Here is a 15,196-nt window from a genome sequence, read left to right as displayed (position 1 = left end):
TTGTAAGGGTCAAAATAAGTGCTTTGTAAAGCTTAAAAGTTCAATATAAACGTGAACTCTTATCAACCATTTGAGCTTTTCAGGATTTCTTACTTTGTTTATATTAAGAATTTTTTTAGTATACATTTTCATCACTTTCAGTGCCTTTTGCCTTCTATTCTATTACATATATTCGTATGTGTGAGAGAGTGTGTGTGTATAATAGATGTATTTTACTTAGAGTGTTCTTCAGCTTGCTCATTTTAAATGTTTCAATTTTCATGTAAGAATAAAAAATTTTACTTATTTTTTGATATCTCTGTTGCCAATTTTAAAGGGAATAATACGGCTCTCATATAGTCTTTCTTTCCAGAAGGTATAGTGCCCTCCCAATGAATTTACTTACCTACTGCCTGCAAAGAGAGAACGTAGGTAGCTCGGTGGACAGTGTCGGGCCTGAGGTGAGGAAAACTCACTTTCCTGAGTTCCAATCTAGCAGCAGACATTTAATAGTTGTGTGACCCTGGGCAAGTCACTAAACCCTCTCATCTGTAAAATGAGATGGAGAAGGAAACAGCAAATCACTCCAGTATCTTTGCCAAGAAAACCCCAAATGGGGTCACAAAGAGTTGGACATGATTGAAATGACTGAACACCAACTGCCTTCAATCAAACCTAAGCCAGCCGCCTTCATCCTTAAAAAACAAAACAAAAACCTTCACTAGACACTGCCATCCCCTCAAGCTATCATCTTATATCTTTCCTCCCCTTCTCAGCTAAACTTTAAGGAAAGGCTGTCTATCTGTACTGGCTATGTTTCCTTATTCTCTTCAGAACCTCTGGAGTCTGGCTTCTGACCTTACCACTCTGTTGAAACTGCTCTCTCCAGAGTTATCAGTGATCTACTGATTGCCAGATCTTTATGATGTTTTCTCAAGCCCCTTCTTCTTTGGTCCCTCTTCATTATTTGATCTGACCACCTTCTCCTGGATCCTCTTCCTCCTGTGGGTTTTTGTGACATTAATCTCTCTTGGTTCTCCTGCCTGTCTTACCACTTCATTTCATTTTCCTTTGCTGGATCATCCTTTCATGTGCATAGCAACCTGTGTCCTGGGCCCCTTTTTCTGTTCTCTGTAGCCTCTCTCACTTGGCGCACGGGCCTACTTACTTTACTTGTGTATACCAATCCATTTCCTGTTTCTAGGCCTTTGTACTGGCTGTGCCTCATGCATGTAATACACTTCTTTGCTTCTGCCTCTTAGAATCCCTGCTTTCTATAAGATGCAGCTTGAGGAGCACCTTTTACATGAAGCTTTTCCTGATAACCAGTGGCCTCCTCATTTAGTATTACCCTGCATCTATTTTGTTTGAATCTATAGATGTATTTTTTCTGCCAATAAAATACAATTTCCTCTAGCAGCTCTCCAGGCAAAGACTTTCACCTATTTTCTTTACAAAACCTGGTGCTAGCACAGTATCTGGTACATATGAGGCACTTGTTGAGTGAGTATTCTTTAAGAATGTCCAGTATTTTCAAATATAGTGGAAAAAATGCTATTTGACTTGAAAAAAATATGTAAAATTTCTAGTGGGCACCAAACAAATTGCTTTGGAGGGAGAGAAGTTCTGGAAGATAGATGAAATCCACTTACTTTCCATTTTTGCTGTTCTTTTGCTTCCTTGACATTGTTTCTATCACCGAATTACTTCACTTCTGGGTCCAAGATATCCAACACGTCCAGCATTTTACGGAACTATTTGTTAATAATTTTAAAGAAATTTTTATAAATATTTATACTGTCTGTGCTTTTGCCTTATAATATTCTGTACATATCTCCCAAAAGTTAAGATTTAACAAAAGCTGAAAATATTCAAGTTTCTGAAGCCCCTGAGGGAGTGGGTGCTAATACTGTTTAGGAATTGTTAAGTATTTTTAATTCTTGTCAGCCAAAGTCATCTAGTCTGAAATTTTCTTTTCTCTAGCTTGTATCCAAATTTCCACAAGGATTGCTTCTTTCTAAACTGCTTGGAGAGTTTGAGGTAAGAATTTTGTTTTCTCTTTTACCAGTTAGAGCCTTGTAAAGTTTCTCTTCCTAGGGAGAGTTGGAAATTATTCTGCTTCTTCATTGGTCATCCAGTGTGCCTTAATTTTCTTTTGGTAGTTTAATTATTATGTCATTAAGGCAGTGTAATATAGTGGAAAGGGCTAATAACCTTGACTCAGATGACCTAAGTTCAAGTTTCATCTATATGCCTTACTGGCAGTGTGACTTTAGACAGGTTGCCTAATGCCCCGAAACCTCAGTTTCCCTCTTCATAAAACGGGGATAATATTTATAATATTTACCTTCTAGGATTGTTGTGAAGTTTAAATGAGTTAATTCACTTAAAACACTTGGTGAGAATTTACATGTGCATGTATATTTTCACATAATTCATTTCATATGACACATTTCCTATTGCATTCTTATTTCTTTCTCCATTCTTACTGTTTTCTTTGCAGAAAGAAAAAAGACTTGTGAATGCTAATATGTAAATGTATTAACAGAAGATAATTTTTAAAAATGCTACTAATTGTTAAGATCACACTAGAGAGTATATGTTTTCAAAGTAGAGTAAAAAAGAGACCCAGCTTGAACAGTTTAAATACCAGTATTGGGATTGTCGTGTTTAAACATAAACACTTGGAGCTATGCCGTGTTTGCAACAAAGGATAAATATTAGTTCTCTGCTTTATGATGGATACAGTGGAAATACTGTCCAGCACTGTTCAGTAAAAGAGATATTTATATATAAGGTTTTATGATAACCTTGTTGAACTTTTTTTTAATTTGCTTTTTTCCCCCTCTTTTGTTGGCATTTTGTTTAAACCTCCAACTTCTTGAATATAATGCTAGTTAATAGGAAAACTACAATATTTTGACCCACTCATTATGACAAAAAGATTTTCAGGTTAGCGTGTTAGTTGTTGAGACAGTATAGGTTTGAATGCACTAAGACATTAACTAAAACACGTTATGTTAGTGAGCAATTTATAGTTTAGTCTGGTGACTCTCTGGTGATTGCCCAGAAATGCCTAGTGTCATATTTCTTTATGTTCAGCTTCTTTAATCAAAAACTCTGACATTCTATATTTGATTGTAACCTAATATTTCATCTCTCCCCATGCCTCAGCTGTCCTAATCCCATTCCTTGTCCTTATCCAGATCTCTAGTCCCTCCACCTCTCAGTAGTTTTAGGCCATTCCCTCTGTTCTGACTTCTCTCTTTCTGTCCAGTCTTTCCCCAGTAGTTATCCAATTCAACATTACCCAGTCCTCTACTCTCAAATCCCTTGTTCTCTCACATCTTATCCCTCACCAAGCTTCAGGCTTGGATTACTCCCATTATCAACCTCTCTTGATAATGGATCTGGAAGGAATCAAACAACCCTGCTGGTAGGACACTAGAAATTCAAGTTATTCAATTTCTGTTTCCCTGCTCTTTTTACTAAATTGACAGTGAGGTGGCCTTTCTCCTTGCCAAAGCCAACCTCTCTTTATGTATGCTTTTGATCCTATCCCATCCCATCTTCTCCAACTTCATTCTTTCTGATTCCACCTCTTTTGATCTTTAGCCTTTCCCTGTTTACTTGCTCCTTCCTGAGTTCAAACATACCAGGACTCTCCCATCAGTCATTTAACAAGCACCTTTTATATCAGGCCTGATGTTAAGCACCGGAGATACAAAGAAAGGCCGGAGACAGTCCTTGCAAACAACTATGTATAAACAGGTTACATACAGGATAAATTGAGAACATCCACAAAGGGAAGGTATGTGAAAGATGTTACAAAGGCCAAATCAGTAGGACTTGGCAGCAAGATTGGATGTGGGTGGGAGAGAATAAGGAGTCAGGGGTCACGCTCATGTTGTGAGCCTGAGTACTGTCATAACTAAATAGAAGAAGAGGAGAGGATTTGGGGGGAAAGATAATGAATTCAGTTTGGGGTCTCTTGAGTTTGAGATCTCAGTAGGCAGTTGGAGATGCAAGACAAGGTCAGGAAGAGGTGAGGGCTGGATTTGTAGATTTGAGAATCCTCATCATTGAGATAATAATTGGATCTATGAGAGCTCATGGGCTTGCCAAGTGAAATAGTTCAAAGGGGGAAGAGAAAAAGGGTCCAGGACAGAGCCCTGGGGGACACTGTGATTCACTGTTAGAGAGAGTGCCCTGGACAAAGATCTAGAAAAAGTGACTGAGAAGGAATCAGATAGGAGAATCTAGAGAGAAGACAGTATCAGAACAGTATCAAAGGCTACAGAGAGGTCAGAAAGGATGAGGACTGAGAAAACACCATTAGGTCTGGCAGTTAAGAATTCATTGGTAACTTTGGAGAGAAGAGTTTTGGTTGAATGGTATAGAGAGTAAGAGGAAAGGTAGTGGAGATACTGATTGTATATGGCCTGTTCAAGTTGTTTAGCTACAAAAAGGATGAGAGAAGTGGGTCAGCAGGAAGGACGGCTGGAGCAAGAGAGGATTTTTTGAGGGTGGAGAGACATGGGTATGTTTGTAGGCATTAAGGAAACTGGTAGACAGGGAAGGATTGATGATAAGTGAGAGAGTGGGTATGTTACAGTTTCTATATAGACATTTCCCATCTATGTATCCATTTCAAGTTTCTCCCCAGCATTCCCGTAGAGCACTAGAGTTGGAGTTTAGGAAGACTTGAGTTCAAATGCAGCCTCAGAATCGGTGTGACTCTAGGCAAATCACTTACTCTGTGTGCCTCAGTTTCTTCATCTGTAAAATGGAGCTAAAAATAGCACCTCTCAGAATTGTCGTGAGGATAAAATGAGAATATTTGTAAAAAATATATACTTTGTAAACTTTCAACTGCTATGTGAGTGCTAGCTATCACTATTATTATTTAAAACCAGATTGCTAGAGACATTTCAAACTTAACATGTTCAAAATTAAACTCATCTTTTGCTCCAAATGTACTTCCTTATTTCTCTCAAAGGCACCACGTCTAACCTGCCAGGCTCATAACCTTGACCCCTCACTTGTCACACTACACATCCAGTCACTTGCCAGATTGTGTTGTTTCTAGCTCTACAATACTACCACCTTAGTTTGAGCTCTCATCACTTTTTGCATGGCTTATTGCAAAGTGTGCTGCTACATTGTCTCCTTGCCCCAAGTCTCCTTCTGATGTCATCTTTTACATTGCTGCTAAAGTGTTTTTCCTTCAGTGCAGATCTGACTAGGATTCCTTTACTCAGCTAACTCTAGTGGCTTCCTTTTGCTTCTAGGATCAAATAGAAACTTCCATGGTTAGCTTTTAAATCCCATTTCCTTCCAATCATACTGCACCTTTTCCCCTCTCTCACTGATCTAGCCAAAGTGGTCTTCTTCCTTTCCTTAGACATGACCCTCCCTCTAGTGCCTCCATGACTTTTCTCTGGCTGTTCCCCATACCTGGTATATACTTCCTCTTCACTTCTCCCTCATGGAATCCCTCTCTTCTTTCAAGGCCCAATTGCAACAACAGCTTAGCCTTTCCTGATCTCAATTGGTAGTGCCCGCCCCTCAAACTACCTTGTATTTAATTTCTTTGTAATTGTGTGTGTGTGTGTGTGTATACACTCCTCTATTACAATGTAAGCTCTTTTGAGATTAGGGATTGTTTCCTGGGACCTAACATAGTCCCTGGCTTAATTAGTGCTTATTGATTGTCAGTTTTCTTCTGCTCTTCATTTAAATTTCAATTTTTTTTTGATGACAGGCAGTTTTTAAAGAGCCACTTTCACCAAGGAGATTGGGATTTTTAAACATTGCAGAGCTCGTTGGATCTCTTAGTGACATTCTCCATGTTGAGTTCAAGGAAGGTGAACAAGACTTGTTGGTGTTTGATGCAGAAATGAAGGATTTGACAACAGGTGAGTTGAAATTCATTATATAAAACTGGCCAAAATGACCCACCACTGTGACCTATGATAGGAAAACCAGGATGAAATACAAGAAAAAGTAACGCAGATAACATCTGGACATTCATGCACACTTGAGAGAATCTTGACTTGAATGGGTGACACAGAGTGTATTTTGCATGCTGGTTTCTTTTAAAATTCCTCTATATTATTTTAGTCTTTCTTCATGACACCTCTTTCAGGTCAAGGCAGCACATTCTGAGTTTTATAGATACCTTTTAATGTTAAGCAGAGGAAAGGAGCTAAGGGGTAACTTGAAAAATATGATGAACTTTTTCAGCCCTATTCAGCTTGTTTTTATTAATCTCTTTTCAAGTATGTGTTAAATTGGCATAAACACACATTTGCAGCTTAATATACAATATTTTGTGGATACATGGTGAGTTTACTTATTGGAACACAAAGTAAGAATGAAACAGAGAGTTACTAGTTCATCTTAGAATTGTTTAATACCAAAATATATGATAATTTTTTATGGTTAGGCTACGCAACCAAGCAATGAATATGGCTAGAAAGATAGTAGAGAATAGAATTTTATATTGGTGTGTTATGTGAGGTTAACTGTTCTATTATTGTTTCAGCTGCACGTTAATTCTAGCGCTTGAACTTTTAGATACTACTTTTGTTGAAAGTGGGGCCTAGCCTTGTGTAAAATTAACTCTGAAAATCTTCATACGTGTACATGCCAATTCAATGTTTGACTCATTTTTCAAATGGAAGGCTGAGTTGATGGCTTATGCTTTACGATGAATGACCTCTAATGGTAATTCACTAACAGTAATTGGTGAATTCATTTATAGTGAGAAAGGAAGCCCTAATCTTGATACTATAGGGTAGTTAAATTTGCTTTTTTCTTTAGCATTGATTTTTGCTTCTGATAATTTTTGTCGTTACTTTTTGCTTTTGTATCATTTTCATTTCCTATTATATTATTTCCTATTATATTATTGCATATATTCCTTCCCTCCCCTCACCTAGCTAAGCTACCTGATAAGAACTTTAGAGAGAGAGATGTTTAGATAAAGGCTCCCCGTCCCCCACCCTTTTTTTTTTTTTTTTACAGATGAGTAACCTGACACTTAGTTGAAATAGCTTGCTGCAAGAGTAGAGCCAGGACTTAACCTTGGCTTCAAGAAAACTAAGCCCCCAAAATTAGCCTAAAGAATATACCTTACTGATGAGATCCTGCTAAGAGCTAATTCCACAGATGCTTCCATTTTGTTGTTATGTATTTTTTAAAGATTAAAACTCCTTTATTACTCTTAAACTTTTGTATCCTTTTGTGTGGTGATGATTTATTTAGGAATGATTTTGGGGACAAGAAGTGTTTCTGATGTTAATAGGGTATAAGGAGATGAAGTGGACGGATGGGTAATTGCTGCTTAATCTAGGGACCAAAGAACGATAAAACACTGAGCTCTTCTACTTTTCTCTTGCCCGAGATGCTAACTATCCAAGACCAGGCATTTTTGTGGGCATGAAGGAGAGAGCGCATTTGTAGTATTGAATTATTTATTTTAAAGTAGTTTTTGTCATGTTAGCCAAGTACCGTTACTATGGAGCACTTGCCAAGACATGGAAATATCAACAATATTTGTAAATATTTTTGTGTTGCAGTGGATTTTATCTGTTCTATTCTATACCCACTAACAGTCTAAAATTGTTCTTTCTGAGATTTTACTGTCCTTTGGTCTGGGTTTTTTAGATGGTTCTGAAATGATTGTCAGGGAATAGTATAAAGGTGCGTGGTTTCAAAGTACATCTTGAGAATGTTCTGATATATCCCTTGGTATTACATTTTCTTGTAGGGAGTAGTATCATGTCATATGAGCATCTTGTTATGTGAAATTAATTGGGCAATGTCCTGAGAAGAATTTAGGCTTTATTATTGAGATATTATGAGGCTCTTCCACCTGTGGGAAGTTAGCCCTTCCCATAAAAGCAATCACCTGAGTTGAAATGAAAGGAATAAATTGAAAATCAAAGTTTTGTAGCACAGTCTCAAGTGCATAGGACATTTTGCCTTTGGCTATTTAAGATGTGGCTGTTTTACCTTCCAATGATGAATGTTTGGTTCAACTAGATAAGAAAATAGAAGGGAAAGCCAATATCTCCAGTCGCCCCAGGAATTCCCTGTCACCTCTGGATATTAAGGACACTGCCTGGAATTATTCTGTGGAAAAGCGTAGAGATGTAGAAGAGAGAGTCTGCAAGAAATTCAACCGAGTCAAGAAGCCTGTTCCCCTGGTGAGTGGAATTTAATAACTTTGATTTTTAGATTTAGAAGTAACATGGATGGTGACTTAAAGGATTTAAATTGAACTAAAATGTCTTTTTACAAAGATCTGTTTCCAAAGACAACTTTTCTTTTTGAACATTATATTTTGTTTGTCTGAGGTCACTAAATTGAGTGCCCTCTATTGTTGCAGGCTTTTCCTGTTGGCATGTTAGTTTTCAGTTATGGCTGAGGAAGACTTGACAACTTTCTTACCATTTTCTGCTTGATTTAACCACCACTGTTTGTCAAAATTTGCATCAAAGTCTTTGGGATATTTTGGAAGAAGGGTACCCCAAACAACTATTTTTCCTTTTACTGGCCTCAAGCCTCAACAGCAAAGACCAGAACACCTCTAACCACTAGGTTTCTGCTGCACTCCTTCTATCCTTCATTCTCCCACTGACCTTTTCCCTTTTCCTTTCTTGGAGAGGATCTAAACATGGGAACATTCTGGAACTTGTGCTATGGCTTTTTAGTAGGTAGTCCTTGGTGGTGAGGCGGTGAAGGTGGGATAGGGTGGGCATGAAGGAAATGAGGATTCCTGCAGAAGAATGTGGTGTTTCCAAACAAGAGTTTGAAAATTTCTTTCTCACATTGGTTGTGGCATGGGGCAGTCTGATAGTGTCCGTTGCTGAGGGACTCACCCATTGTGGGGCTGGAGGAGGATTTATCTGAGCAGTTATTATGAGAAGTAGAATATCATTTCTGTCACGTAGCCATTGCTTTGCTTAGCTCGTGATTGCACCACAGCATTTAGAATTATACTTTTTATGTTTATATTGCTTGCAGCATGTGGGAATGAAACAATTACAGCTCAACGTGGAGATGTCAGGATACGAGATCCCACCAGATGCTGTGCAGAACAGGAAGCTCTGCAGCATTCCGGCATTAGATAGAAGAACCCTAGCAGTGGTCTTTGTAGAGTATGTAATCTCTCCTAGTCAGTTTTATATCCGAATCTATAGCAGAGATTCATCACAGCTACTTGAGGATATGATGATTGAAATGAGGTAAGGAACAGGGGGCTTGCCTAAATTTTTTTTCCACTTGAAATTGTTTCTGTTTAATATCCCAGTCCTTTGTTACTAAATCTTACTGCAAAGTTTTCTTCATTTAATGTTGCTCTGATTTATACATTTCTGAGATTATCTTTAGATACGATAATAATAGTCCATATACAGTAATAATGAGGCCTGGAGGTGCCACATAGGGGGTGGAACACTGGGTCTGGAGTCAGGAAGACCTGAATTCAAATTCAGCTTCAGATACTTATTGGCTGCGTGACCCTGGGCAAGTTACATTACCTCTGTTTGCCTCAGTTTCCTTATCTGCAAGAAAGAAACTATAATAGTATCTACCTCAAGGGATGCTTGTAACGATCAAGTCAGATAATATTTGTGAAGTGTTTAGCACAGTGCCTGGCACATTATAGGTGTTTAATAAATGCTTGTTTCCTTCCCTTGTTCCCAGTTCATAGAATCATAAAATATTGGTGTTATCTATCTAACTGAATACCAGGAATAGAAAATCATTACCTTTAGGTATTTTGTTCCATTTTGGGTCAGCTCTAATATTAGGCAGTTCTTTATTTTCAGCCAGAATACCTCCCCGTCACTTCTGCTTGTTGGTCCTACTTCTGTTCTGTGGGGTTAAGCAAAATAAGTCTCATTTCTCCTCCACGTGAGAACTCATTATATCTTTGGAGATTGTCTCTATCATGTTACTCTTTTCTTTTCCAGGATAAACATATCTGTTCAATTCATCTGATCCTTTTGTGCAATGTGTTGAATCCCCTTGACACTTTTGTCACCCTCTTCTGTAGATATTCTGATTTGTCAGTGTCCTAAAATTTGGAAGCCAGAACTATGCCTATTACCTAAAATCTGATCCAAGGCAAAGCATGGCATGATGATAATCTTTTTCTCTTTATGCTTTTTTTTAATGCTTTTCCCTGTTAAATTTTAATCTTAAAAATTTTATCTTCTGCACGAAAATATCTATAGAACTATATGTTGTTCATATATTCATTAGTAACATACTTTTTTATATTCCCACAGTGCTTGTCAGTAAAGTAGTCATTCAGTGAATTCATGTTCAATGAATTCTCTGCCTGTAATACTGGTCATCAATTGCATTATATTATTTATTATTGTTGCCTTATTGTTAGTCAGTTTAAGGAGCCTTCAGTAAGGGAATTCTCTTTACCAAAGCATATCAGTGCTTACTTTTTACCTTACAGTCTTGAAGAGTTGCCTTGGACTCAGAAAGGTTAAGTGATTTGCCTAGAGTCAATACAGGGCAAATGTAGGATTTGCACCTAGATCCTTCTGGCTTCAAGGCCAGGTCTCCATTTACTCTACTGCATTGCCTCTCTGAAATCACAGGTTTGGATTAAGAAAAATGTTTCTGGTAGTTTTTTTTTTAATTAGGGGAGAGAATTTTGAAGAGGGAAGAAAGAGATTTTCTAAGACTAGAAGAAAGAAAATCAATTGGGATTAATAAAAAAAATAAGAGAGGCACTGCAGTGTAGTGGATAGAGTTGGCCTTGAAACTAGGAAGAACTGGGTTTGAGTCCTGCCTCTAATACTAACCAAGTCACTTAAACTTTTAGTACTCTAGTCAGTTCCAGGTCTCTTAAATTATGACTCCCACCAGCATTGGCAGGAGTTTATTGCTGTGCCAATGAAATTAGAGGTCTCATCCCTATGCCTAAAGAAAACAACATGGGAAACTACAGGATACCTTACTTCATTATCTGCCTAGGTTTCCCTGCCCATGAACCTTATAACAAAAATTGCTTCTTCTTTCTTTCACAATCGCTGTTTGTTTCTTTTGGAATTTTGCAGGCGCTGCTATTCCAATAGACTGGTATCTGATCGCTATATCATGCCAGAATCTTTTATCCAACCTGGCCTTCTCTGTTGTGTAAGGATTTCTGAGGATAAGTGCTGGTATCGAGTCATTATTCATCGAGTTCTTGGGAAGCAAACAGTTGAGGTGTTCTACGCAGATTTTGGAAATTTGAGAATTGTTCAGAAGTCCTCTCTGAGGTTTCTCAAGTAAGTTAACGGATCTGACAGGATGAGTTTGGGTATTAGAATGTCCAGACCAGATAGGCCTGGAAATGCATCCTCTGTAGGTTCTTCTCAATTTACCTCTACACCTGTACATTTCTTTACCTGGACCAGAGTTTAGGTAAAGCATTGTTACTATGTTTCATAGATGTATTGCCAACAGGATCTATTTGCCCACTTGCCTTTGTGTCTTTCATTCTCCTTTATTGAATGGATTATGAGGTTAGCTCCCATTGGATTTGCTTTTTGGGGGATGCTATGATCAACCTTATTAAATACACATTTTTTTTAGAAGTATGTTAAGTGTTCATGTATTTGGACCTCTCTTACAGGTGCTGCTACACCAAGCTTCCTGCTCAGGCCATTCCTTGTTCCCTGGCTTGGGTGAGGCCCAAGGAGGTATGTGTATGTACATAGCTTATTCTAACATTGTAAAATTCTTCATTTGAAGAACAGTAATCCAGAGCTGCAAAGGGAGTTGGATCAAATTCCTCATTTTATAGATAAACTAAAGACCATGGAGGTTAAATGAGTTATCCAGTGTCAGCAGCTTCTTAGTGACAGGAGCAGAGCCAACACAAGTCTTCTGATTCCCAGTTTAGTTCTTTCCATTGTATTGCAGCAGGTATTTTCAGTGCCTGGAACATAATAAACACTTAATAAAGGACTTTTTCCTAATAAATGTTTGTTGTCCTTTTAAGGAACTATTTTTCCTTCTGAATTATCCTTTGTTTGGTATGGTTTTGGTTTTGGTATATCCTATAGTTTGATATGAATTTCCTAAAGTTACAAACAGATTGTACCTGATGAATTCATCTCTTTATGTTGATGACCTACTGGGAGTTCTGCTATCTTTTGTTTATGGAAAGGAAGAGCATGATTAACATGGCTCTAAAGTCACAAGACAGTGGCTACAGATACAGTTTCACTTTAAAGTGCATTTTTTGCATATATTTTTCTTACCCAACTCCAGACAAATAGGAGGAAATGCACAGTGACTCACCCATAAATCCTTTGTGCTAAATCTCACTGGTCACCTCTGTTTCAGGAGCATTGGACACCCCAAGCAGTTTTGCAGTTCGAGGATCTGTGTATCTTCAAGCCATTGGTGGGGGTAGTGGATGAGTATGTTGATGGAGTCCTCAACCTCTTTCTGTGTGACACATCCTCAGATGAAGACATCTATTTCCATCACATCCTGAGAGCAGAAGGCCATGCCATTGTCTGCCGAGAAAATGTCCCATCTAAGGTAGACAGTTCTGGCTGTATTTTATATTGCAGAATAATTAAAGACTCAATTCAGAAGGTTACTTTGTCAATCTAAACTTAGATGCAGCAGTGGAATTTCTACTTTGCTTAAGTGAAGATTTTCAACTGATGACAATCTAGATGGCATAGTGGATGAAATGAATACAGCGCTGGTCCTGGAGTTGGGAAGACTTGAGTTCAAATCCATCCCTAGACACTAGCTGCATGACTCTGGGCAGATCACTTCCTCTCTGTCTCAGTTTCTTCAACTGTAAAATGTGGCTCTTAACAGCATTTATCTCCTAGGTTTGTTGGAGGGATCAGTGTGATATTTGTAAAGCTCTTGGCACAATGCCTGGCATATAGTAGGAACTATGTAAATGTTTATTCTCTTCCCATGGACCTCAGATATTGTGACCTGAAGTAAAAAACTTGACTTATGTGTTGTTTCCCACACTGATTTTACTCTCTAAGCTATAACTTCCAGTTTGTTAAGTGTTGATTTTAAATAGACATTTAAATTAATACCGTTAGGGAATTATGCCATTGTTGAGAAATCCCTTAAATCCACAAAGATATTCTAGTGTCCTAACATTTTATAGCTTGAAAAGTATGAGGTGTATTAAATTTATTTTTCTATTTGAGTTGTAATTTTTTTACTTGACTAAATTGTGTGTGTCTTGTGTTTAAATCCTAGGGTTTCAGAGAGCTCAACCCGTTGGCCTTGTATACAAAATGCAGTCCAAGGCCTGAAGAACCTGGCTTGACAGAACAGGGTCTTCCTTCCGTTCAGCATTATTTTAACGAAGACCAAGAAATAACAAGCCCAGCAAATGAATTGGTACCCCCGGTAGGAAGCTTTTTTTAAAAAGTACCTTATTTCATACAACTCATCTACATGAACCTTTTGTTCTAATCTAGCTACTTTCTTCATTGTCATTCCTGCTCTTCCCCCTACCTTTGCAAAATTCTTATTTCTTCTCTTCCACCAATCCAATATTATGCTTCCTCTGAGATCCAGCTCATATCACCTCTTCAGGAAACCTTGGGCTCTAGTGGCTTCCATTTAGTGGTCTTTTCTTTCATAGTTACTATAGCCTTCCTAGGGTCCATTATATAAGCTAGAGCTTACTCCCTGGTTTCATTCTCATTCCATGCAAGAAGGTCTTAACTGCTACCAAAGTAGAATGATATTGCAGAAAACATACTCGACGGGGAGTTAAGACACCTAGGTCCTAGTCCCAATTCTATGACTTAAATAGCTTTGTGACCTAAGGAAATCACTTAACAGCTCTGAGCCTTAGTTGGGTCAGTGCTGGTCCTACAGTTGTTAATCTAGCTTTGTGGTCCAAAATATACTTTTTGAATCTTTGCAAGGCTTTTTTTCTCTTTGCATGTATCGTAAAAATGTCTCCCTATGTTGACAGAATACTTGTAACTTTTGGTGTTTAAGAGAATAATGTAGATTATCTGTGTAATTATTTAGGATTAGTTTATAGATTGGTAGAAGGAAAAAGAAAAAGGTTATTTTTGACCACAGTGGTACTATAACATGCTTTGAAAAACTTTAAATGATGATTGTAGCATTTACATGAATATTTACCTCCACATTTTCAAAAATTAAATTTTAATTTTTTTTATTTTGACTTTCCATCAGAGTTAATGTTTGGGATCTGATGTTTTCTGAAAACTGAATTTAGTTTAGCTTTGTTGCTTTAATATTGAATCAGAAGGACTTCATTACTTTTGCCTCACAGTTCTAATAGCCTAAAAATTGCACAAAATTGACATTATCATTTCTGTTGATGTGAATATAAGGCAGTGGCTTATGGAAGGAGAGTCAGTGTGTAATCTTTATTTTTTCTCCTTTAAAAACATTATTGTTGTGAACTTGAGGACTTAAAGAAAACAATTATATAAGAGTATAATCTGTTACGTGTAGTAATACTTTATATATGTATACGTATGCGTATATAAATTTGTATATATAGTTGTGTATGTATTTGTGTTGTATGAGACTGTAAACTTCTTTTACATATAGTTTTAAAAAAATTTTATGTGTGTGTGTATATAATGTATGTGTATGTAAAATTAGCAGTGTCTGATTCTGTGACTCCTAGCTCAGCAAATAAAATGATGTGGTTCAGAAGCTGTGTCTTCTTTGTTGTGTCTCAACTTCCCTTTCAAAATTTTAAGATTGCAAGAAACTGTATCTAAGATATGGATGGATATGATTTCTCCCTCAACCTAAGATTCATTTAGAGATTCACGTGACAATAATTTATGGTACCCAGTCTATAAGCTGATTTATTGTTGCTGGTGGTGGAGGTTAAAGTAAGAAAAAAAAAACAGTATTTGTTCCGTGCAGTCGTTTTCCAGTTTGGAGTATTCTGTGGGCTTCTTATTTTATTTTATTTTATTTTATAATTTTAAAATAAATGAACTGTCATTTTGCCTCAGTCTGCATTCAGATTCCTCAGTTCTTTCTCTGGATGTAGATACCTTTCTCCTTCATGAGTCCTTTAGAGCTCTTTGAGCTTTGTATTGCTGAGGAGAGCCAAGTCTATCAAAGTTAGTCATCACAGAATTAGTATGTCTGTGGTTGTGTGTAGTGTTCTCCTGGTTCTGCTCCGCTCACTCAGCATCATATC

General features: G+C 37.5%; 1 protein-coding gene across 1 annotated transcript in view; it reads left to right on the top strand.

The window, feature by feature from the left end:
• Positions 1 to 14,697, top strand: part of LOC118833255 (tudor domain-containing protein 5-like) — a 32,773-nt gene extending 18,076 nt beyond the window's left edge. Inside the window, exons 6-13 of the mRNA XM_036740611.1 lie at positions 1,963 to 2,019; positions 5,744 to 5,897; positions 8,029 to 8,192; positions 9,013 to 9,233; positions 11,070 to 11,282; positions 11,630 to 11,696; positions 12,346 to 12,546; positions 13,243 to 14,697. Of these exons, the coding sequence (XP_036596506.1) occupies positions 1,963 to 2,019; positions 5,744 to 5,897; positions 8,029 to 8,192; positions 9,013 to 9,233; positions 11,070 to 11,282; positions 11,630 to 11,696; positions 12,346 to 12,546; positions 13,243 to 13,413 (1,248 nt within the window). The 3' untranslated portion in view covers positions 13,414 to 14,697. The remainder of the gene's footprint in view (positions 1 to 1,962; positions 2,020 to 5,743; positions 5,898 to 8,028; positions 8,193 to 9,012; positions 9,234 to 11,069; positions 11,283 to 11,629; positions 11,697 to 12,345; positions 12,547 to 13,242) is intronic.
• The last annotated feature ends 499 nt before the right edge of the window (positions 14,698 to 15,196 follow it).

The sequence above is a fragment of the Trichosurus vulpecula genome, assembly GCF_011100635.1.
Source record: "Trichosurus vulpecula isolate mTriVul1 chromosome X unlocalized genomic scaffold, mTriVul1.pri SUPER_X_unloc_7, whole genome shotgun sequence".
Taxonomy (NCBI): Eukaryota; Metazoa; Chordata; class Mammalia; order Diprotodontia; family Phalangeridae; genus Trichosurus; species Trichosurus vulpecula.
Note: the sequence above shows the minus strand (reverse complement) of the source record. Positions and strands in the feature narration are given on the sequence as shown.